Source organism: Macaca fascicularis, chromosome 2 (assembly GCF_037993035.2).
Source record: "Macaca fascicularis isolate 582-1 chromosome 2, T2T-MFA8v1.1".
Classification (NCBI taxonomy): Eukaryota; Metazoa; Chordata; class Mammalia; order Primates; family Cercopithecidae; genus Macaca; species Macaca fascicularis.
The window spans coordinates 96,853,374-96,879,152 of record NC_088376.1 but is presented as its reverse complement, the minus strand read 5'-3'; the positions used below and the strand labels follow the sequence as shown (position 1 = coordinate 96,879,152).

Sequence of the window (25,779 nt, the reverse complement as noted above, 5' to 3'; positions counted from 1 at the left end):
GGTTTGACTAATAATTAAATGCCAAAATGTAATCTTTCAAATCTTTTTTTTTTTTTTTTTAGACAGAATCTCACTGTTGACCAGGCTGGAGTGCAGTGGCATGATCATGGCTCACTGCAGCCTTGACCTCCCTGGCTTAAGCAATTCTCTCACCTCAGCCCCCCAAGTAGCTGGGACTACACGTGTGCACCACCACACCCTGCTAATTCTTATAGAGATAGGGTTTCACTGTGTTGCCCAGACTGGTCCTGAACTCCTCGGCTCAAGCAATCTGCCCATCTCAGCCTCCTAAAGTGCTGAGATTACAGGTGTGAGCCACCTCACCCAGCCTAATCTTTCAAATTTTAATAAAATGTGTTATTTCTCTGATAGTCATGAGAAGAAAGTATATGTTGTTCTCCTACATAGGAAGGAAAAATGAACTTTATAAGCTAACAGAAAAAAAGCCTAATGATTTCAGGGACAGAAAGAATAATTTAGCTCTATAACCACATCAGGTATAAATGTTATTTGAATCATTCTAATTCTATACAGGCTGGGATGTCGTCTTTTCAGACTACTTTAAGAAACTAAGGTTAACCTGAAGGGGCCATTAAAGCCCTTAGAAGAACTGGCCTGGTGCCGTGTCTACGTGGTTCCCAGCCTTGCAGTAAGTAAAGAATGTCACTTTCTGACAGGCCTAGGAACCTCAGAATATTCTGGGGACTCCAAGCAAAAATGAATTCACCCAAGCACTACAGGTAAAATCTGATTAATATGCTGGCCACTGATTTACTATTGGTAAAGTCCACGGCTTGACTTCCTACCCTGAAGAGGCCTTTTTGTTTTTTGGAGACAGGGTCTCCCTCTGTCATCCAGGCTATAGTGCAATGGCAGTGGCGCCATCACAGCTCACTGTTAACTTCAAACTCCTTAGCTCAAGCAATCCCTCTGCCTCAGCCTCCTGAATAGCTGGGATTACAGGTGTGACTACTATGCCTGGCTAATTTTTCATTTTTATTTTTTTTTAGATACAGGGTCTCACTATGTTACCCGGGCTTGTCTTGAATTCCTGGCCTGCAGAACCTTTTAAAGGTATAATCTAAGGTTTCTTATAATAAATTCCAACAAAGCAGATTAAAAAAAAAAAAAGAGCCTATATAGTCAATCACTATTCTTGTTGCACTTTATGCAAATGATCAGGCCAAGTATAATAAGGCTAAAACTGGTTTTTATAATTAAATTAGTGTAATTACTGTAAATAAGAATGGCAGTAATTATAAAGAAAAAACTTATGTTTCAGAAGAAAACTATAGCACATCTGTTATTAGATTCTAGACCTGTCTACTGTTTTTGAGTTTTTTTATGACCCGGACTAAATCCTGAATTTTTAGTTTCCTCCAATATCTGACTATGACTCCCAGACTAACGTTTCTAATTTTTCTCCTACCTTTCTGACTTGAAATCATTAAAAGTTTAAAGTGTGCTTTCCCTGAAGCCCTGTAAGCTAAAGTTATACAACTTGATATAAACTTCAAAGAAATCATACAACTTATTTATGAAAAAAAGTTCATTGAAACTTTGATGCAAACAGCAATCCAGAAAAGTCTGTCAGAATTACCAGTTTACTTTTACTCCAACTGTAGATATTTTGAAAACAAATATAAAAATCTTCTCAACTGACTGCTCCAGAATTAAACTGGCTAATAGACTGCTCCAAACATTAACCTTTGTGTTTCTTTTGGTTCCACAGACATGCCTCTTGCTAAATATGTTTGTCTATACCACAGAGTTAATTTTGATTAAAAACAAAACAAAACAAACCTGCCCATAACATCACCTCCTGAAATAAGATACAACTGATCAACTGAACAGAGTAATTCTCAGGACTAAAAGACTGTTTCAATAAGATATGGGACAATGTACCCAAATTTGTTCCTTTCCATTTGTTTTAATCTATGATTTTATCTCCTCTGCCAAACTCTTATGTCAAAACCTCTAACCTAAATCTCTCCAGAGCTACCCACCTGGCTTTTAATATGTGAAACTTTCTGAAAGTAAAGTTTCAAAGGGGGCACCGAACAATCAAAATACATCTCCCAAAAATACTGAGGATTGTTAAAGACAATGAAAATGCAGGGGAACCCTCTGCCCCCACCTCTATCTGCCTGATGGCAGGACACACATTCTTTACTGGAGACAGCACTTGCTTATTGGCCCAGAGAAGGCACCAGCAGATACCAGCAGAATCTGGGAACAGATTTTACTATCTCTCCACACGTTTCCACCTTTTACTAGGCTGGAACTGCTCTTTCCTGTCTTGTCACTATGTAAGATTTAAGGCTTTTTGTTAAAATACTGTTTAAGCAAAGCCCCTAAGTCACTGCCTTGAGAGAGATACTTTTGAACTGAGGCCTGTCCCACATGATGGGTACATCACACATTAGTAAGCTTCTATTTGTTTTTCTTTTGTTAATCTGAGTTTTGTTTTCAGTAAAGTGTCTAAACTAAGAACTCAAAAAGGAAAAAATAAAATGTTTTTTTTTCCCTAAAATGACTTTGCAGCTCTTACTACATATAAGTAAACTGCTCTCAAGAAAACAATGCGGATGAAGAGGAAGGAACAGGTATGTGAAGGGAAGAATGAAAATATGAACAAATAGTTCAGCACTGCTCAGGAATAGAGGAGAGAACAGATATGGGAAGATGGAAGAAAACGCGGCTGGCCAGGCGGGCCTGAATCCTTTTGTACCAAGAAGGGCCCTGTATACAAGGAAAACTGGATTTCACCTTAGGTAATGGGAACTGAAAAAGCTTTAAGAAAGTGGTAGAGAACATTATCATTATCTGCCTGTTCAAAAGGGAAAAGGAAGCCAGGCTGGTTATGAAAGTGCCACCGCAAAGAAGATGATGGTAAGAGAAATCTAGCATGGCTGACTCTGTCTTGTGACAAGCCTCATAGGCTGGCTGTCCTCGCTCATTCCTGGGCACAGGCCAAGCTAACCATGAGTGGAATTTAGTTTACAGTTTAACTTTGAAGCAAGGATGGTAACAGTCCCCCTAAAACTAACCCCCTCCTTGCTCAGGGACCAAAACCACCTTTGTAAAACAAATGAAAGACTACAAGATTGGGATTATCGGAAGAGCCTGAATTCTGCTAAAATATAGGTGTAGCTAAATGATAGCCAGCCGTTGTAACCTAGTTTGCCTTTCTATAATCCCTTGCTGCTCAAGGCATCATATGGCCAGATATCATAAGATTTGTGACTTCCCCAACTGCTCCTATAGATAACACTACTATTGTAGAACCTAAAATTGGTCTTTGGAGATGTTTTCAGACTTTTGCATTCTGGCCATCTTCTGTCTCTAACCAGACCTGGAACTCATGACTAAAGCGGTCCTGTGGCCCCCACCAAGAGGCAGACTCAACACATAAGGACCATTTTCCACACTACGATGATTTCATCTCCAACCAGTCAGCAGTGCCCATTCCCTAGCTCCTTGCCCACCAAATTATCCATAAAAGCCCTAGCCTCTGAGTTCTCCAGGAAACTGACTTAAGTAATAAGTTATTACACCAGCCCTCCCATGTGGCTATCTGTGTTAATTAATCTCTTTCTCTATTGTAATATTATGGTCTCAGTGAATTGGTTTTTCTGCGTAGCAGGAAGAAACTGTTGGGAGATTACAGTTGGGAAACCAGCAAAAGAAACCAGAGGAGGGATGCTGAGTGCCTAAACTAGGGCAGTGGGGGTAAAGACAAGAGGAAAAATCACATAAGAGATAGAGAAGAGGTAGAGTTTACAGATTTTGGTAACTGTTTCTGTGTGGTGTGGTGACAAGGTGGAGTGGGAATGGATAAAGGAAACTGAAAACTTGATCATCACTCTCAGGATTTTATTTAAGATACTTATACCTAATTACCTGTTTTGGCCTATCTTCCTCCATTAGAATGTAAATTCTCTGAAGGCAGGGCCCTGTCTTATTTATCGTTTTATCTCCCATGCCTGTCAAGTGCTTGGTATGCTGTAGTTACTCAGGAAATTGCTACATAAAATAAACAAGTTTATGATATTAATTGTTAAAAGAGAAAATAAAAGAGAAGAGGTTTAGGTTGGAAAAAGTGAGTATAAATAATTTCATTATAGGTAAGTACAGATTAAAGGAATAAAGAAATATATATATGTAATAAATATATATACAATAAACATATATATACATAGAGAGAGAGAGAGAGAGGAGCTGACTGGTGATTAGGAGGTGATGATGTGTTACAATTTAAAAGGCTGAATTTGAGTTGCTGGCAAAATACTAACCAAAGATATAAGATCTAGGGGTAAGCCAGGCCAAATTAACAATCACCTTGGCCACTGTAGGCACTCACTGAAGTAGGTATTTTTTTTTTAACATGTCAAAGTTCATGAACATATATAATCTTCTAATATATATAATCTTCTAATTTTGTATTTTAACTTTGAAATACGCTATTTCATTACTGAGTGTCAATATCTTAAAATGTCCCTTCAAAAATATCCACAGAAACACTGACAGATTCAGCTAAAATCCAATGCATAACCATTTTCATAATCTATATTTTGCTCCTGGGCAAAGTTACTCATTTTCTTAACAATGTTCAATTTTTATTTTACTTTGATTAAAGACTTTCAGATACAATGTAACACATGTGTTTTTTTCCTTCAAGAAAATCATGCTATATGTTTCAGAGGCCTTCAGAACATTGTTAACAAAGGCTAAGTCAACATTACCAGGAAAATCATACTGAGGAAAATATTCAGAATATAAATATACTTGCACATTCTCTTTATTCCTTATGCAGCTCACGGCCTCACAAAAACACATGTCCTTTTGTATTATCCTTTAAGCAATCCCCACTGCATAAGGAACCTGCAGCTGGGTGTAAGCACATCAGGAGAACTCCTGTGAGAATTCATGGCCAGCAGGAATGCACCCAGGGGGTGGGGGTAGAGTGGAGCTTTATGTAGCAGCTGTCCCAAAAGAAATAATTGGAAGAGGATGCAAATCCTCTCTCCCAAGCTGTTGGCCTTAATTCAGGCAAGTAATTTGCTTCTGGAGGATTAACCCCCTCTCCCCCTAAAACTATCTAATCTTTATATGTACAGATGCCACCAATATCCTTGCAGGTCAATTAATTCGACTGAGGAAACTATTTACATAACAAAGATAATAGAAAGACACCGGGTAAAGACAGAGAAATATACACATGAATTCAACTGGATGACCTATTCTTTTAATAATGCTGTTGACAAAATAAAAGCTACTCCCTCAAAAAACAACCTGATACACGTAAATGTTTGTGTGTGTGTGCACGTGTGTGTATTTTTAGTAGAGATGGGGTTTCACCATGTCGGCCAGGTGGGTCTTGAACTCCTGACCTCAGGTGATCCGCCTGCCTCGGCCTCCCAAAGTGCGGGGATTACAGGCATGAGCTAGCACGCCTGGCCATACATGTAAATGTTAAATTAAATATGCATAAACTATACATACAAGAATAAGAATCCTATTAACTCAGGTGTTGGGAGCAAGAGCAAAAAAAGCAACACTCTGAGATGATACATACACACCAGCAGTCCTCATCCCAAAGTAACTGTTTTCTTTCATAATGCTGCTTTAGGAGTTTCATGGGGGAAAAAAACTGGAGGTTAAAAATATCTATTGCTTAAAAATAACAAAAAGAGAAGAAACAAAGGCAAAAATAATTCACGTTTGGCTGTCAGGTAAACTGCTAGCCGGGGCCAGTCTACCTGTTCTCGATGTTGTTTTGACCCTATATCCATATTCCATACTCCCTCAGTTTTCCCAGTACCTGAAAAGAGTCTAATCCTTTAGGTTAGTTAACAAGCACAGTCACTAAAAAACAGGCTAAAATGTAATGAGAAGTTAGTCAATCAGAGACTAATATAAACCAATCCGTGCGCTCTGCTTTCTTCTTACCCTTGAGGTCAACTGTATTAGGAAAAGGTGTTGAGTTTTTTCCCCATCTTTTATATGCTTCATTATATTCATGTTATTTATATATTCCTCATTGTAAAAGGGGCCATACAATACAGAAATTGACAAAGCAACTAGAAAACAGTTTTGATGGGGAAATGGAGGAAGGTAATTTGGATTTTTTACATCTATAAAGAACACTCTATACCTGAGTGTGCTTATAATGCAAAGAGCTTGAAGAAGTGTGTGTACCCCGCACCCCTGGAAAGAAGGGAACAGAATGGGGTGGAGGTAGGGTTCAAAGGATACCAAAAACAAACTTTATACAAATCAAAACTTTGTTTAAGAACCGCTCTCAAAGCAAGAAAGGGAAAACTTCTTCTTTTTTCCTTACTCCCTCGGCACTCAACCTTCTTAACCTACTTTCTCTCCCTCAATCCAGAACTCAGTATGTTACTAGTATTATATGTTTATTTACATTGTGGGTTAAAGAGGCTTGTATGGGTTAGCTTGAGATACCATCATTTAAAATGTTCTTTATATAAAAATGATTGAAATGCCAAACATCAAATTCAAAAATAAGTTGAGAGCATAATCTAAATCAATGTCTGCCTCCTATGGAAGACATAAAGTAAGAGGATAAAATATGATGAATCCAAGAATTGGGGCTCTCGAAGCAGAACACTCGGTCTTTGATATTTTGGAGGCAGATCAATACAAAAGTGAGCTCTTTTTAAAGGCAGAGCTAAGGTAAGCTGGTTACTTCAAGGCTCTTAATTTCTGGTAGGCAAAAGTAAAGCTAGAAATTTGGCTGTGAGAGTGAGATCATTCCTGGTCATGTCACTTTTTGGGGAAGGGGAAAGGAAGGCCTGTGAGCGCACTGCCTCTTTTCAAGGTTGGTAACAAAAGACCTTGCGCCTGAATTGATATGACAGGAAAGGAATAATGTGTGAGAGGTAATTATCCTGGTTACGGTTAGCTTAGGGAAATAAAATATACCTGTTTCTCAAGTAAAATAATTTGCGGTTTACTGGTGAACAAAACAACTTTCACAGCACGCGTAAAGGGTCTTACCTAACTAACATCTTTCAAATCTAGATATAGGTAACAATGGAGCAAGACAGTCCACCTTTGATACTTGTGATATGTCTTTTTTTTGTACTATTTATTTTAAATAGTGACTGCAATACCAAAGCAGGTATATTATTTGTATTTGCTTTTTATTAAAAAAGGATTGAAATGCCAAACATCAAATTCAAAAAGTTTAGAGCATAATCTACATCAATGCCTGCCGCCTATATAAGACATAAAGTAAGAGGATAAAATATGATGAATTTAAGAACTGGGATTCTCAAAGCAGAACACTAGATCTTTGACACAGATATTTACATTACCTAATACAGTTTTTTTTTTTTTTTTTTGAGACGGAGTCTCGCTCTGTCGACCAGGCTGGAGTGCAGTGGCTGGATCTCAGCTCACTGCAAGCTCCGCCTCCCGGGTTTACGCCATTCTCCTGCCTCAGCCTCCCGAGTAGCTGGGACTACAGGCGCCCACCACCTCGCCTGGCTAGTTTTTTGTATTTTTTAATAGAGACGGGGTTTCACTGTGTTAGCCAGGATGGTCTCGATCTCCTGACCTCATGATCCGCCCGTCTCGGCCTCCCAAAGTGCTGGGATTACAGGCTTGAGCCACCGTGCCCGGCCCTGTTTTTTTTTTTCTTTAATAAAAAATAAAAATATTTGGTCACTATCACTTTCCACGCTTCATTTGAGAAAATGCCAAGTTCAAAGCTGACCTTCCCCTGTCCTTCCTGCTTGAGTCTCTCCAGGTAGGATGGCAGAGGAAAGGGGCTTGATTAAAATAAATTAACCTAAGGGCAGAGCAGTGAATGGATCTAACACAGAGAAAAGTATGGGGGAGGAAAAGAGGGAACTGTGTCACAGAAAAAGAGGTGGACAGGCTCTCAGGCTCTAGAGAAAGGACTGAGAAGTGGGACTGGCGTTTCCTTCTCCTCCTCTGAGCTCCGTGCTCTGCCCTACTTTCATGTCTCCCCTTCCCAGCTCTCCTCACCTCTTCCCACGTTCCTTCCTTCCCTTCCACTCCCAGCTCCAATTCTAAAATCTTTCCATCAGTTAATTCTGGGAGTAGAAAAGGGCCCAAACTGACTCTGAGGGAAATACACATGATTAATAGGAATTTTTTTAAAAAAAGGATGTCTAGCCTCAGTAATAATCTGAGGACAGAGAATTAAAACACAGATACTTTGAAAAGGTGTTGAACACAAGTGGGGGGGGGGGTTGTAATCAGTCTGCTTTTAGTAAACATCTACACATACACATTTGTTTGACTAAATTTAAATGTACACACAGCCTATTCAAGATTCAAATGGTTGAGCTTTCAAAAAAATTTTACAATCAACAAAATTACTGGTATTTTGGCATTTTAAAACAGCACAGAATACAGAAATAACCAAAACTGATATTACAACTGCTAAAGTAAGTAAATAGTTGTTTTTAATGGCCAGCATACATTATAATGAAACCTAAAGTTTGCATGTTTGATATGAAAGCTATGTCATCTTGGAAAAATACATGTAAACCATGCTTAACTCTAGGTGTGCATCAAAATATTCCAGCTCCCAGTGATTCCGTGGGTTGGGCCAAGGCATCTGAATTTTTAAAAGCTTCGTAGGTGATTCTGATGCACACTACTGGTCAAGAGTAACTATCTTAGAGGATATTAAATATTACTGTCCTCAACTCCCAATGTACTCTATGTAGTTACAGCAAAACTTTAAAACCTCATATGCAGAACTGCTCTGCCTACAAATCCATTATTAATTAATTTCATCATCTCCTTGAGTTTGCTTTTATTTGATATAAGCATCAGAGTAGCAGTGAAAAAACACATTTCAACTTTCCTTCCCACACCATCAGGAAGTTGTTTAAAACTAAACATATTAAGTCAGAGTTTAAAAGGTAATACATTTAGAGGTAGGCTGGGAACCAAGTGTTAACTTTGGAAAGTACAGGCACCATCAATCTCCCACATGAAGTTAGGACTAGGCAAGAGTGAAACAAGGGCAGGAGGGGGAAGCTAACTCTTCTGAAACATGTCCTCGTGGCATGGCTTCATTATTTTATTTACACCCATGAGAACTCACCATATATGCTCATGTTCAAATGGAAAGAAAAGTATTATCTCAAGATACAATCTATTGTTCATATCTTCTATTTTCACATTATCTGTGTACCAGTTGCTCCTACTAATATTAAAAAATTAAGAGATAATTGTACTATTTAGATACTATGGGCTGGTAACTTAATCTCAATTTATTTCCTTTTGTTTCTCATATATATATATATATATATAATGAAAGACTAAAGTTTATCAACATACCTTGGGTCAAGAAGACTCCTCAAAAATTTGAAAAGCAAAACCTGGTTCTGAATAGAAAATCAATAAAAATTACAATTAAATATTAAAACAAATTTTTCAAATTCTTCCATAGTAAAGAACTACTTTAACCTATCCCTTTATGCACAGATATCTGAGTACTTCCATAAAGCCCTCGATACGTATCTAAGAAATTCTAAAGAATCATTTGGAGGTTCTTTATGTCTTCTCAATAATTCTAATCACTGTCACACATTCACTTCTCAGTGTAAACGGAACACAAACACCCTATTATCACCCAAAAAAGACCTCTACTGAGACAAATCGCCGAACCGTTCCCAGCACAAGGACCCCCGGAGTGGCAGGTGCTTGGAACTGCTCTGTGGATGCTGAGCTCTCGCTGCACTGATCAGTTTCACCCGGCCTTAACCTGGTCCTCCTGTGGCAATGGGTTGCTGTGAGATAGTTCATCGAGGGAAGGTGGGAGTTTCAGGTCCAAGTTAACAACCACCACCAAAAAAGCTCATGAACAATATAAACAACTACAGAAGAGATGCCAATCAAACTGCAACATGTTAGCAATCAATACGCCAAAAAATCTGGGTTCTGTTCTTGCCACTTACTCACAATGTGACTTCCTGTAAGTTACTTATCCTCTGAGCAATTCAAGTTCCTTATGTGAAAAAGAAAAAAGAGGACAGCAATATCTTCTCTGCCTTCCACACAGGGTAGTAGCGAGGGTTAAAAGAGATAAACCTTCAAATACTACAAAAATATGAATATTTCTAAATTCTTGGGAAACCTATGCAAAAATTGTTATTGTTTAGTTTTTCTTTTTTGTTTTGTATTTTTTGACACATTCACACTTCATCTGTAAAAAAATGGGAGACTCCTAAGGATGAAAAAGATTAATATAAAAATATGATTTAAAAAATATATTTATTTGTATCAGTCTTTGATTTTCTATTTCTTCACTATCACTTTGTGTTGTTTTACATGACTTTCTTCTTGGTTATAACTTAACATTCTGGCATATTTTTCATTTTAAGAATTCTGAAAACAATTGGTTAGAGGCATATTTCTTGTCAATCAAAAGTAAACATACTTTGTAAGATCTATATGGGATTCTTGCAGAATTTATAAAGCTAGGCAATAAAGTAAATACTTCATTTCTTTAAAAGAATTGTCTAAGACTCCACAAACAGACCACAAATAGAAAGCTTTTTATTATCCATCATACTTCAGCTTTTTTTTTTTTTTTTTTTGAGACAGGGTCTCACTCTGTCACCCAGGCCAGAGTGCAGTGGCATGATCACAGCTCACTGCAGCCTCAACCTCCTGGGTTCAGGTGATCATCCCAATTCAGCCTCCCATATAGCTGGGATGAAAGGCACACACCACCATGTCCAGCTAATTTTCTGGATTTTTTTTGTAGAGATGGGGTTTCACCATGTTTCCCAGGCTGGTCTTGAGCTTCTAAGCTCAAGCGATATGCCTGCCTGGGTCTTGCAAAGTGCTAGAATTATAGGTGTGAGCCACTGTGTCTGGCCTGTGCTTTACTTCTATATATTTGTCTGATGAATGACATTATATTTATCTACTGGGTCTGTCTCTTAATATTCTTAGAGACTACAAAAAAAAAAAAGAAAAGAAAAGAAAACCCTACAAGTGATCTTTCTTTTTTTTTTCAGACGGAGTCTCACTCGGTTGCCCAGGCTGGAGTGCAGTGGCCAGATCTCAGCTCACTGCAAGCTCCGCCTCCCAAGTTTACGCCATTCTCCTGCCTCAGCCTCCCGAGTAGCTGGGACTACAGGCGCCCGCCACCTCGCCTGGCTAGTTTTTGTATTTTCTTTTTTAGTAGAGACGGGGTTTCACCGTGTTAGCCAGGATGGTCTCGATCTCCTGACCTCGTGATCCGCCCGTCTCGGCCTCCCAAAGTGCTGTGATTACAGGCTTGAGCCACCGCGCCCGGCCACAAGTGATCATTTTAAATCTTAAAGGACAATGACAACACAGCCCCCACCACAGGCAAAATTTACCAGAAGTGCTGACTTTTAAAGGGGAGAGAAGCTCTGGAGGTTGAGAGTAATTTTGGTAGAAACCTCCTCCTACCCTCCCTCAGTAGACTGAATTTCATGTCCTTCCGTGTACTACTTTAGAATCCTGGGCTCCATTAGCATTCCGATCAAACTAGTCTGTAATTGTCTTGGCTTATTTGTCTTCTTTCTAGAGAGCAGGATCACACTTACATGCTTTTGTATCCTCAGTACTTAATATTTTTGGCCCAGAGCAGGTACAGGAGTAATTATTGAATTAATGGATGAGTCTTTTTCTTGAGTTAATGGACCTCATCATTATCATGCTGGACAACCAAGAATGATACCTGGGAGTCGTTTTTAACTCCTCCCACCACATTCAACTAATTTCCAGATCCTATACATTTTACTTTACAAAAATGTCCTAAATCTGTCCTCTCCAACTGCCACTGACTTAGTGCTAGTCCTCCATCTTTTGCCTAGACCTTCTCTCTCCTCCATTCGCTCTCCTTTCCAGTCCATTCTCCCCACTGCTATACAAAGTTAATTTTCTGTAAAATGGATCTAATGATACTGCCCTTTAGCTTTAAAAAACTTCAGTAATTTGCCGGGCACGGTGGCTCACGCCTGTAATCCCAGCACTTTGGGAGGCTGAGGCAGGTGGGTCACCTAAGGTCAGGAGTTCAAGACCAGCCTGGCCAACATGGTGAAACCCCGTCTCTACTAAAATACAAAAACTAGCCGGGCGTGGTGGCAGGCGCCTGTAATCCCAGCTACTCAGGGACTGAGGCAGGAGAATTGCTTGAACCCAGGAGGCAGAGGTAGCAGTGAGCCGAGATGATACCACTGCACTCCAGCCTGGGCAACAGAGCCAAAATCTGACACACACACACACACACACACACACACACACACACACACACACACTAATTCTCAGTACACAGAAGACAGTTTAAATTTCATAGCATCATATATGAAACCATTCCGCATTTGTCTCCAAGCTGTATTTTGCCACCCCTCTAGTTTAGCTCCTCCCCTCCAGCCTATCACTAATAGCTTAATCTAATGCCACTTCCACCATCACCCCCACGACGTCATGCTTCACACAGACCTGACTGTTCTCCGAACATGCAGGCTGCTTCATGCCTTCAAGGCTTTTTATATCCAGAACCTTTTTATCGAGAAAGCCCTGCCCAAGTCTCTGCTTGGAAATCTGACATTAGGCATTCAAGACCAGGTTAGGGATCTTTCGGCATTCTTGTCTTTCTTGCAATCCATCACACTCTTCTTCTCTTGTTCCTACAGCACTTTTCACATATCTCTAGTGTAGCTCTTTCAACACTGGACTGTAATTATGCAAGTGCTTCTCTGTTCCAGAGGGAAAATTTAAGAAAAGGTTGTATTCTTATTTCTGTCCCTAGGGCCTAGCACACTGCTAGAGAGTGGGGCTGCACTAAGTGTCTGAATGAATGAATTCCATGTTTTTGTCTCTCATGCCAGCTACCTCCTACTCACTGCTCTGATTTCCTGCTTGCACAGCTATTCCCAACCACTATTAATGTCACTTGAGGACTTTGGGTGGTGCTTCAAGTCCCTGTCATTGTCCTATTCCCTGCCTCTATCACTTGTGGCTACAATGACAGGGGGCAAACTCAACATCAGCACTGCCACGGTAAGTGGTAAGTGGAATACCTTAAATAGCGCATTCAATAGTACTTCTAACTGAGCTTCTCAATATTTACCACGCATATAGCTGCATTCTAGTTAAGATTTTCCAAGAAAAATTCTAAACAGCACAATTTCAGGATGACAAAGTTTTGAATAAATATGAATCTCAAAGAAAACAGCGTTGTGGGCCAGGAGTGGTGGCTCATGCCTGTAATCCCAGCACTTTGGAAGGCCAAGGCAGGTGGATCACGAGGTCAGGAGATCGAGACTATCCTGGCTAATATGGTGAAACTGTGTCTCTAAAAATATAAAATAATATAAAATATTAAAAAATTAAATATATAAAATATAAATATATAAATATATTTTATACATATATTTAAATATACTAAAAATATTTTTAAAAATCAGCCAGGCGTGGTGGCAGGTGCCTGTAGTCCCAGCTACTCGGGAGGCTGAGGCAGGAGAATGGCGTGAACCCAGGAGGTGGAGCTTGCAGTGAGTGGAGATCGCACCACTGCACTCCAGCCTGGGCAACAGAGTGAGACTCCGTATCAAAAAAAAAAAAAAGAAAAAAGAAAACAGGGTTGTGGATCCTACAGCAAAAGAAAATGGGGGAAGAGAGGATCTGTGGATTAGGATTTTTAGAATAAGTACATTATAATTCCAGAAATGCTTCTCTGAAGCTCATATTTGTTATGCACAAAGATCAACTCCCTCATTTCCAAACTAAGAGATCATCACACAACTGCCTCCACACACACGTGCACACACACACACACACGCACACACACACGGTATTAGGTTTGTGCCGTTAAAGAAATGGCAAAAACCACAATCACTTTTGTACCAACCTAACAGAAATTGCTAATAAATATCAACTGAAGAAATCACTATAATCAAAACTTCTTAGGTGAAGATTTAATAATTGTCTCTCCACTAGATATTTTTCCCCAATATATATTTGCAATACATACCTGAAGTTTTTTAATGACCGTTTCAATATGTCCAGAAAAGTGGGTGGCAACCAGCTCCGCAGCTTTACAGGGCTTCAGGGACACAAGTTCCTGGAGTTAAAGGAAAAGACAAAGCCATCTTTAATTGCTCATTTAACCAGCATATCCACAGATATGAGGCATGATTACCTACCTCAATATAGTCGCGAGCTCCCATACTGCATTTCAGCAGACCTTGATATAGAGCCTCAATTTAAAGGGCACTTTGCAAATGAGCAAAATTAGAAATGTGTCATGTTAAAAAAAAAAAAATCAAAATTTAATTTAAAGAAAGGTAATTCAGAACTCTTAGAAAATGAAAGCACTGTAGAATTCTGGATTTCAGCCATGATATCTGCAGGAGAAACAGAAGGAACAAAAGCTTCCCAAGTTCCCTGTCAATGCATTTCACCCTGGAGCTTAAAGTAATAACGTGAAGAAATGAGAAAGTATAGTTGTAATTTATCTGGCTAAGAATTTTAAAACTTTACTTCTGGTGCCCAGTGGATTTAGAAACTGCAAGCATTTTAAGAAATAAACTTCAGGTCTTAAATTTTACATGAAAGTAAAATGTTGACCACTTTTAATCAAACATTGTTAATAAAATCTATTTGTCAAATATAAGACTTTTAATTTGACCTCCCCTTGGACTTTCCTGGACACTACTGGCTATCCTTTTCTTTTTAAAACTCTCTTCTTACTTGGTTTCTGTCACCTAATACTCTACCTTTCCAATTTACCTTCTCTGTGGGGACACTGTGATCAAACACAACCATGATACGCGGCTAAAACACAAAGACCAAATACAAAATACTGTATTATTAAATAAAACTCAGACAAGCTACTATGACTACAACATTCACAATGTATCTTGTAATTATCATGTTAGGTAGTACTTGTAGATTTGTAATAATTAGCTGCCACAAATAACTATAGTTTATATAACTTTAATGCAATACTCCTAATAAGAGAGAAGGTATAACTAAATATTACAAAGGAGACACTGTTACTGATCTGTAGACATTCAAAAATAAGCTATGATGAATGAATTTATGCCAAGCATTTGGAAATTTAAACAAAATAAATTCCTTAAAAGTACAATTTAATAAACCGACTTGAGAAGAAATAGCCTGATGTGATTTTTTTTTTTTTTTTTTTTAGAGACGGGGTCTGGCTATGTTGCCCAGGCTGATCTGGAAGTCCTGGGCTCAACAGATCATCCTGCCTTGGCCTCCCAAAGTGCTGGGATTACAGGCATGAGTCACCGTGTCTGCCCCTGATTTGATTTTTAACTATTAAAATAACTGAATGAGTAAAAACTTCCCATATGAAAAACTGTAGGCTCAAATAGCCTCACTGGTAAGTTCTAGTAACTATTTAAGGAAGAAATAATCCCAACCTTAACTAAACCTCTTACAACAGAGAACAGAAAAAAGAAAAATTCTTCAGTGCATTGTATGAAGCTAGTAACATTTTGACAACTAAACCCAGCAGGACAAAATTACAGATAAATCTGAGCCACAATACTGATACAAACATCCTAAATAAAAATGAAATTCAGCAATGTGTAAAAAGAATAATATATCAGGATCAAGTAGCACTTAGCTGCAAAAATCTAGGTTGGTTTAATATCAATAAAATGTAACACAAAAACACAATAAGGAAGAAAACATGATGAAATTCAAAATCCATTCATGAGGACTTTTGGCATACTAGAAATAGAAGAAAACTTCCATAAAAATCCTTATAGTAAACATACTTATGTTGGAAATGAAATTTTTTTTTTGAGACAGAGTCTTGCTCTGTTGCCTAGGCTGGAGTACAGTGGCGCCATCTCGGCTCACTGCAAGCTCCGCCTCCCAAGCTCATGCCATTCTCCTGCCTCAGCCTCTAGAGTAGCTGGGATCAAGCATGTACCACCACGCCTGGCTAATTTTTATATTTTTAGTAGAGACGGGGTTTCACCATGTTGGCCAGGCCGGTCTTAAACTCCTGACCTCAGGTGATCCGCCTGCCTCAGCCTCCCAAAGTGCTGGGATTACAGGCGTGAGCCACCGTGACCCGCGGAAATGAAATTTTTAAAAATGCCATTAACAACAGCATTAAAAATATGAAGTTGTGACAGTAAGTATAACAAAGAATGGGGCTGGGCATGGTGGCTCATGCTTGTAATCCCAGCACTTGGGGAGGCCAAGGCAGGTGAATCATTTGAGGTCAGGACTTTGAGACTAGCCTGGCCAACATGGCAAAATCCTGTCTCTCCTACAAATACAAAAATAAGCTGTGAGTGGTGGTGACATCTGTAATCCCAGCTATTTAGGGAGGATGAGGAAAGAATCATTTGAACCCAGGAGGCTGAGGTTGCAGTGAGCCTAGATGGTGCCACTATACTCCAGCCTGGGTGACACAGTGAGTGAGACTCTGTCTCAGAAAAACAAAACAAAACAAACAAAATGAAAACAAAGGATGGAAAGTCTCCACAGAGGGTATTATAAAACTTTATAGGGGCTGGGCATGGTAGCTCACGCCTGTAATCCCAGCACTTTGGGAGGCTGAGGCGGGCAGATCATCTGAGGTTGGGACTTCGAGACCAGCCTGACCCACATGGAGAAACCCCATCTCTACTAACAATACAAAATTAGCCGGGCTTGGTGGCGCATGCCTATAATCCCAGCTACTTGGGAAGGCTAAGGCAGAAGAACCGCTTGAACCTGGGAGGTGGAGGTTGCGGTGAGCCGAGATTGTGCCATTGCACTCCAGCCTGGGCAACAAGAGCAAAACTCTGTCTCAAAAAAATAAATAAATAAAAATAAAACTTTATAGGAAGATATTAAATAAAGGATTATACCATACATAGATATGAAGACTCAATATTGTAAAGATTGCAAGTTATCTTCAAAATTATTGATAGATTCAGTGCAATGCCTGATTACAAAGTTAAAAAAAATTTGGTGGAACTTAATAAGCTGATTCTAAAATATATTTGAAAGTATCAAAAGTCAATAATAGACAAGATTCTGTTAAAGATATCAAGACTCACCATACAGCAACAATATTAAAAATAGTGTGGTACTGATGCAGAGATGGACAAACAGACCAATGGAACAGAAGGACCAGAGAAATAGACTACGCATATAGATCCTTGATATACTCATCACAAAGGCAGCATTGCTGAACAACAGGAAAAGGCAACCTTTAAAAATAACTGCTGCTGGGAAAATTGGGCATCTGTATTCTAAAAAATTAACTTGACTTCTATCTCATACTACGTACAAAAATTACTTTCAGGTGGAACTCAAGAGCCAAAGCTTAAAAAGAAATAAGAAAGAAAGCAGGACATAAAGTGGAGGGGGGAAATTATTATTTTGACCACTTAAAAAAAAACACAAAAAGATTGAAAGGAAAAGCCACAGAACGGGAGAAGATATTTGCAAAATATATTGCTGATAAAAGACTAACATCCACAATACATAAAGAAATCTTCCAAAGCAGTAAGTATGAGACATTCAAACAGAAAAGTGGGCAAAAAACTTCAGCAGGCACTTCACAAAACAGAAAACTTAAATGCCCAATAAACATATGAAAAGGCTGTCAATCTTATTAGTAATTAAGGAAAGGTAAATGTAAAACATAATTAGATATCATTACACATCCACTAGATCGGGAAAGATTTAAAGTTTGCTAAGGATACAGAGTCCATAGGAACTCTCATACAGTGCTGGCATCCAGTGAAATTTAAAATATTAATCTCAACTATCAATTATATACTCCAGAGCAGAGATTATGAGTTAGCATACATCAAAATAACTTAGGGGATTGCTGGGCCTCACCCGGAGTTTCTGATTCAGGAGGTCTGAAGTGGAGCATTTGCATTTCTATCAAATTCTCAGCTGATGCTGTGATGTTGGTTTAGGGACGAAACTGAGAATCACTGCCTTAGAGAAATGTCTGTGGCTGTGCACAAGATGCACATATAAGAATGATTATGAACAGACTATTCTTAATAGTTAAAACTAGAAACAACTGAAATGTCTAGCAGCAGTAGAATGGATAAACTGTGATATACTTATAAAATGGAATACTATACAATAAAAATCAACTGTAGCTACATAAAACAAAATGTACAATCTTCTCAAACAAAATACTGGGCAAAAATAAGAAAATAAAGTACGATTTCATTTTCACAAAGTTCAAGAATAGGCAAAACAAAAACATATATTTAGGGATGCATGCACATGCAGTAACAGTATACAAAAAGGTAAGAAACTGTCACAAAAACCAGGATAATGGCTACATGGGGGAAGGGCGGAAGAAAAAAACTGTGATCAGAAAAGAATACATGCGAAATGTCTGAGGTATGGAAATATAATATTTCTTGTTCAGGACCTAGGATGTTTGCTTTTTAATTTTTAATTAAGCTGTACATGTGTTTTATGTACTTTTTTGAATGTTTTATAAATTTCAAAATATAAAATGTCATCACAATCTAATGAAACCTTTCATATTCAAAAAACCATCTGAACCAGAGATTTGTCATCTAAGAAAGACTTTTAGGGATCTGTAGATCCCTGAAACTTTAAACAGAGTCATAATATCTATGTACATGTGCAATATTATGAGGCATAAGACTAAATCTTTCATTAGAGTCTCAAAAACAGTGTAGAGCCCCAAATGTGTTAAGAACCACTAAGCTATAAACTAAGTGTATCTTGTCAGAAAACTTCTTTATGACTTTTTGTCCTATGTATTTAATGTTGATTATATTTACATTACTGAAGACATAGAAGTCCTTCAACAAAAGTTTATACACCTGTCACTGTGGCCTTAAGAGATATTAAAAAGTTCAAGGTGAAAAATATGCAGATGTGGGAAAAACTAGTCAGCAAAAATAATTACTGCACAGCAGAAATACTTCTTGCTTCCCCAGCTTGAGCTTTTTGCTGAGTAATCTGTTTGCCCATTGATTAATTTATCACATTTCACATAATGCAGAGATGTGGCTTCATTTTTGAGGTCTGGAATCCATGTGCTCAAACCACTGTATAATGCAGATGAGGTGAAATGAGAACTGAACCATAATATAACCATGGAGACTTGAAGAGGATGATGAAAAAGAGTACTAAATGATTAAAGGGAAAAAATATAAAACACAAAATCAGAGAATGACTTGTTGGCTCACTGCAGCCTTAACCTCCTCGATATATTCATCTGTTGTTAGCAGGAATATAACAACATTAAATAATATATTCCATGTTCTCAATCAATACAGCAGTGTGGAATACAGCAGTGTGGAAATTACTTCAGACCACGTATCTCGTGACTGGCTATACCACCTTTCATGTCAGATATTTCACAAGAAGATGCTATTCACACCTCTGATCTTTCTAAACTTTACAACCTTCAGAAACTAAAATAAAGTATCCACATCATATCTTTTCTTATAGTTTTTCGTATCTATAAAAAAATGTTCAAACATGTTGAATAATCATATCTCTACTACATCTCTAAATCCACCACCTGATTCTTGATATGAGGAGAACGAGAGCAACTCTGTAGATATAAATGTTATTCCCAAAACTAGGATTACCTCAGTTTAAATGTTATTTCCAAAACTAGGATTACCTCGGTTTAAACGTTATTTCCAAAACTAGGACTACCTCAGTCTAAATATTATTTCCAAAAGAGGATTGCCTCTTTTCTTACTATTTTTTCAATAATCAGAAATAAACATAATAGAATAGATAAAATAACATAAATCATAAAAATAATAGATTTCAACAAAACTGCTAGTTCTATTGGATTCTGGGGTAAGGAGTATGTTATGAACATAAGGAAACTCAAGTAAGAAGTGATTTTTGGGTCCCATTTCAGAACACATTGTGATCACAGCCCTCATCACACAGGTAGTCTATTTGTATATCCAGAAGCGTTGTTTCTGAATAAGAACTTTTTGTTTCAATAGAAGTGAACACTTGCATCCTCTGTAAAACTGCAGGCATCAACAAAATCAGTGAATTAGTTGACCACAGCTAGGTCAGAATCATCATCCTGTTATATAAGGAAGAGAAATACATCATTGCAGTAATTTTTCTAAAAGTCCATTAGATGATTGGAGGGTACGGCACCCATCACATACTAGGAAAAAAGGACAAGTAGTACTCTCAGAATCATTCTAGGAACTTTGTAAAAATGCACTAATACTAGTTTGTCACTGGCTGACTGAACATGGGCTAGTTTCAGAAGTCAGGATGTAATAGATTGCATGTGACACAGACTTTATGAATACAAATATGAGGTAGAATAATTACACATGAAAAACATTTTAACCCTAAATTAAACCAACTTAATGTGATACATGCCATTGTTTAGTTGGCATAAAGTTAACTTGGGTTAGATGACCATTCAGATGGTAAAGTGTGAAGTTTTGCACATCAGTACCTCAATATGATCCATTGCTTTCTGCCATACAGACTGCTTCTCCTCTGCACTGTGTCCGGGAATGGATAAGATATTGTGAATGTAATTAAAGACTTCTTCCTGAAGAGCACAAGACAATATAATTTATTCATTCACTCACTCAAGATTTAGTCCCTACCAACTGAACCAGTCTTAGTAAACATCTATCATTTGAAGATGAAAAACCATCTGGAGATTGTTAACTGATGGAAAACTCTGCCCCTAAAAAGAAAGGGTAATTGTTTAAAATTTAGGGTAGACTCTTAGAAGCAAAATATCTGTTCTAATTAATTTTGGTTTCAATTCATTAATCTTCAGTGACATAATGAAGGAGTATCACACTTTGGCTTTTGGGGATCCCATTGTCCACATTCCCAATTTCAGCTCAAACCACTCCTGCCCTTGTCTATTATGCTCCACCTATGCTGATTTTCACGTCATCTATATGATCTCTACTCAGCTCCTTGAACATGTCCATTTTCCCCACCTCAGGTCTTTTGCATATACAGTTTCCCATCCTGAAACACTCTTCTTGACTCTTTCCTTCACGGGCTTCTCAAATTCCAAAACTCAGTTTATATGTCACTTTCTCTGAAATTCCTCCCCTGGCTACTCTGCATAAGTCAGTTCCCCATTATCCTCTAAAGTTGCACTCGGTTTCTCTTCCCTAGCATTTATCACCATTTGTAATCATATTTGGCTTTGTTAATTGTCAGTCTCCATCACTAAATCATACATTCCAAAACTGCAAGAACTATATCTGTTTTAATTATCAATGTATATTTGGCTCATGCACATGCACAAATATTTCTACTCAACAGTTATTTGTACTCAATAAGAGGGAAGGCTGAGTAAGAAAAAAGGGTAAAACAGTGTCTTGACTCACCTCTCTCAGAGGGTCACGTAAGTAGCAATCAATAATTTTGTCATATTGGTGTTCTCTTTCATACATAAATTCACAAATTTGATAGCTAGAATGTAAAGGGAAAAACTTCAGTGTACCAAACAGGCAGGTTTTTGAGACATTTGCTCTGGCACACAGGTTAGTATTAGGGAAAGTGGGCCAGGTGTCCTGGCTCATGCCAGGCACTTTGGGAGGCTGAGGCAAGAGGATTGCTTGAGACCAGGAGTCTGAGATCAGCCTAGGCAACATAGCAAGACCCTGTCTCTACAAAAAAAACTAAAAGTTAGCCAGGCATGGTGGCATGTGCCTGTCATCCGAGCTACTATGGAAGCTGATGCAGGAGGATTGCTTGAGACGAGGAGGTTAAGGCTGCAGTGAGCTATGATCACACCACTGCACTCCAGCCTGGTCAACAGAGGGAGACCTTGTCTCAAAAGAAAGAAAAGAAAAATTAATATAGTAGATGTGATTTCTACTGTTAAATAAAGTTACAGTGAATATCTAGGGAAGATGAGTATCTGCCATTCCTTTAACTACAGGTTCAAGAGGCTGCTACATATTATGTTTATAAGAAATTTCAATGCTGAATACAAAAGAAATACTAAAGCAATAATGTATCACATAAGAAATAGTGACTATGTTAGATATTGATAATTTACAAAAATTTTACATAAAGTTCCTCTGTTCAGAATTACGTCATATAAATACAGCATACTAGATAAGTAGTAATGTGATATTCTCTTATTTGCTATGTCAATAACTACATTGTCTCTAATATAGCTAAGGTAACCATAAAAATTTATGAAACATGGAAATATTAAAGGAAAAATCTAAAATAAAACATCATAAGACTGCTATTTCACTTTTATGTTTAAACAATTATATAAAAGCTTCATATTTGCCCTATCAATTTCTGCAAATTTCACTAATTTCTAGAATTCAATTAAAAGGCAAAAACTTCACACTTAGCTTTTTGTTATTTGTATAATCTTTCCTAATTAAAAAAGCAGCAATGCATCAATAAACTGGGCTTTAAGTTAGAGAAATGTAATTTAATATTTCTATGGCAAACTAATATATGCCTCAAAACAACTTACAACTCAGCTTTTTCTGCCATCCGGATGAGGCGACTCTCTTCAAATTGAACTATGCCTCCAGCCTGCAGCAATTCTAAAAGGACCTGAACATTTAAAAATAAATGAGTAAAAACACTTGAGAATTTACTAGCTCTTTAAGAGTGCATTCAGCCATGTAGACTATAACTTCTAATTTTTTTCTTTTGTATTCTTAGTTGATGATATTTTGGCTTGCTGTCACATATGGAAGGGGTTAGACTGACATCATAAACTTGATCATACTGCATTTAAGCCCTATAAAAAGATAAATGGCTCTGCTTTTCAAACATGGAAAGAACGCCACAGAGTTTACGAATGAAGCCCTGTGAGACACTGAGCTGACTCTCCGCTAAGCTAAAATGTCCGTATATATTCTTTCAAGAAGTGAATTTTTGTCTCACTTTTATGTCTTATGGTTCTTTACAATCTGTTTACCCACAGCTGGTATCCATGTTTATATGTTAATTTTTAAAAAATTATGACTTTTCATAGCAGCACTATTCAAAATAGCCAAAGGGTGGAACAATCCAAATGTCCATCAGTGGATGAATGAATAAACAAAATGTAGTATATACATACAACGGAATACTATTCAGCAGGAAGAAAATCTGATACATGCATGCTATGGCATGGATGAACCCTGAACACATTCTGCAAGTGAAATAAGCTAAATACAAAAGAATGAATACTGTACGACTGCACTTATGTGAGGGACCTAAGGTAGTAAAATTCATAGGGACTGGTAGTTACTAAGGGGTGGGGAGGAGAAATAGTGAGCAGGAGTTACGATTTCATTGGTATGGTAGTTCAGTTTGGGAAGATAAAAGAGTTCTGGGGATGGATGGTGATGAGGATTATACAATAATGTGAATACCACTTATGCATACACCTAAAAACGGTTAAAATGGTAAATTATGTGTTATGTCTATCTTACCACAATAAAAAGGAAACAAGAATATTGGGGCTCATATAAATAATTTTTACCACACTACGCAGCTGAAATGAGGGGGCCCATATTACTATTTGTATTCAAAATAATTTAAGAGATAACCAAAATTTTACCAGCTGTTCTCTGACCTAGGATACTCTGCAGCAGTCACTGCGCCATAGCTGTGCAGATAAAGGGGTCACTGTTGCTATCTGATAGTCTCAACTCCCCAGCTGTGTATGATTACCACAGTGCTATAAAGCCATACTTCCGCACAGCTCTCATGGTTCTTAATTTTACTAGTTTACTTGCCTGACAAAATCTAGCTATGAATACAAAATGGGTTGACTCTCTTAGTGCCCACAATTATGGTGGGTATGCTTTTTAAAGAATCTTACTCCTGAAGGCAACCTCAAGAAAGTGGCATGAATAAAAAGAAGTGGTACTCAAACAGTTACTGTCTCATAATAATCAGTGGAGGGACAGGTGGATTCTAGTCTCCAGAATGGTCAGCCCTAATGCGGTGGGGTTTTAGGGCACTCTCAAAAGTTAGGTATGTCAATACTCAGGACGCTGTAGCTTTTTTGTTTCAGGACCACAGCAGCTAGCAGTAGTTACCAGATTAATTATGCCAATGGAATGCAGCGTACAAGAAGTCCTAGCTGTTACCACATAATAGGGGAAGATGAAGTCGTTTCTTTGATGTCATGGTAGATGCAAGACAGATCCAGTCTACCTAGGAATTTAGTTTGATATAAGCTTCTTATACATGTACCCTAACAACCATCCACTCTATTTTCTGGTTCCCACTGACTCTAACTTCGTATTAGGGTTTGGCACAAGTCATTGCCCCTCATGTGTAGTGAGGTCTAACACAGAAGAGTTCTTTCTGGCTTATTCTTCTTTCCTATTTTTTAGCAAAAAGAGTTCTAGTAGTTCATACCTGCTGTCTTTCAGAGTGTCGGGAGTCATCGTCGGGACTACAAAGGAATTCAAGGACCTGGCCAAAGAAAAAGTATTTTTTATTTGATATCAGCATGTAGACATTAATACTCTCATAATAAAAGTAATAACTACCCTTTCAAATAACCAACTTATTCACACCCAGCCATAACAAATACCACAGGTATAAGGTACCTTCCCAACTGATTAGCCTAGTATATGTAACATCAGGTTCAGGTATGCTAACAATTTAATATGTGCCTTACATACATATTTCTTTACTCTTGAGAAACATAACTCTAAGAGGCCGGGTGCAGTGGCTCATGCCTGTAATCCCAGTACTTTGGGAGGTTGAGGCAGCCCTTGTGTATGTATTTCTTTACTCTTTTGAAACATAACTCTAAGAGGCTGGGTGCAGTGGCTCATGCCTGTAATCCCAGCACTTTGGAAGGCTGAGGAGGGCGAATCACTTTGAGTTCAGGAGTTCAAGACCAGCCTGGACAGCATGGTGAAACCCCGTCTCTACAAAAAATACAAGAAATTGGCCAGGCGTGGTGGTATGCGCCTGTAATCCCAGCTACTTAGGAGGCTGAGGCAGGAGAATTACTTGAACCTGGGAGGCAGAGGTTGCAGTGAGCCAAGATCATGCTGCTGCCCTCCTGCCTAGGCGACAGAGCCAGACTCTGTCTCAAAAAAAGAGAGAGAGAAAAGAAACATAACTATAAGGCAGTGTTGTCTATATACCTTAATTTTAAGTCTCCTGATACGATACCATGGACCTAGCAAAGCATGAACTTAGGAGTCAGGCCACTTGAATTTGGACACTAACTCTATTAAGACTTAATATTTACTGCTAATAATAACACTTACTAAGTATGACCTTACATGAATTACTTAATCTCTCCAGGCTTTAGTTTCCTCATCTATAAAAGGAGTATAACTGTCCCTATTTTAGAGCTCTTGAGAGGACTAAGGTAACAGACACACATAAGGTTTTGGAACAATGTCTGCCATTGTGAAGTGCTCAAAAAATGCTAGTCATTTTTAGTTACTTTCTCCAGACAAAAAGTATTTTCTTTGCCACCTGTGGAAAAATAGGAGATATTTAAGCGGGATTACAAGATACCTTCAAAGTCATTTGTAAGTAAATTGAGATTTTACAAAAGTAATCTCTTCTCCAGATGATGGTCATAATACTCTTACTACCTGTGAGATGGGGGAGATTCTTAAATTGGGAAACTCTTGAGCAAAGAATTCTAGGCAATTCATAGCAACAGAATAATTGAGAGAACACAATCTCCATAAACCAATCTCCACAAAACATACCCATACACCCACATACACATATCCCTCAATTTAGATCCAAAACCTGAACAGGCCTCTCCTTGAT

At 38.1% G+C, this 25,779-nt stretch overlaps 1 protein-coding gene across 6 annotated transcripts in view; it reads right to left on the bottom strand.

The window, feature by feature from the left end:
* VPS8 (VPS8 subunit of CORVET complex) overlaps window positions 1-25,779 on the bottom strand; it is a 302,825-nt gene that overhangs the window by 110,260 nt on the left and 166,786 nt on the right. For all 6 annotated transcript variants that reach the window (XM_065540320.1, XM_065540319.1, XM_065540318.1 and 3 more), the window contains 6 exons: window positions 24,391-24,447; window positions 22,502-22,584; window positions 21,387-21,471; window positions 20,483-20,581; window positions 14,027-14,116; window positions 9,349-9,395 (listed from right to left, as the gene is read on the bottom strand). In XM_065540320.1, coding sequence (XP_065396392.1) covers window positions 9,349-9,395; window positions 14,027-14,116; window positions 20,483-20,581; window positions 21,387-21,471; window positions 22,502-22,584; window positions 24,391-24,447 — 461 coding nt within the window. The remainder of the gene's footprint in view (window positions 1-9,348; window positions 9,396-14,026; window positions 14,117-20,482; window positions 20,582-21,386; window positions 21,472-22,501; window positions 22,585-24,390; window positions 24,448-25,779) is intronic.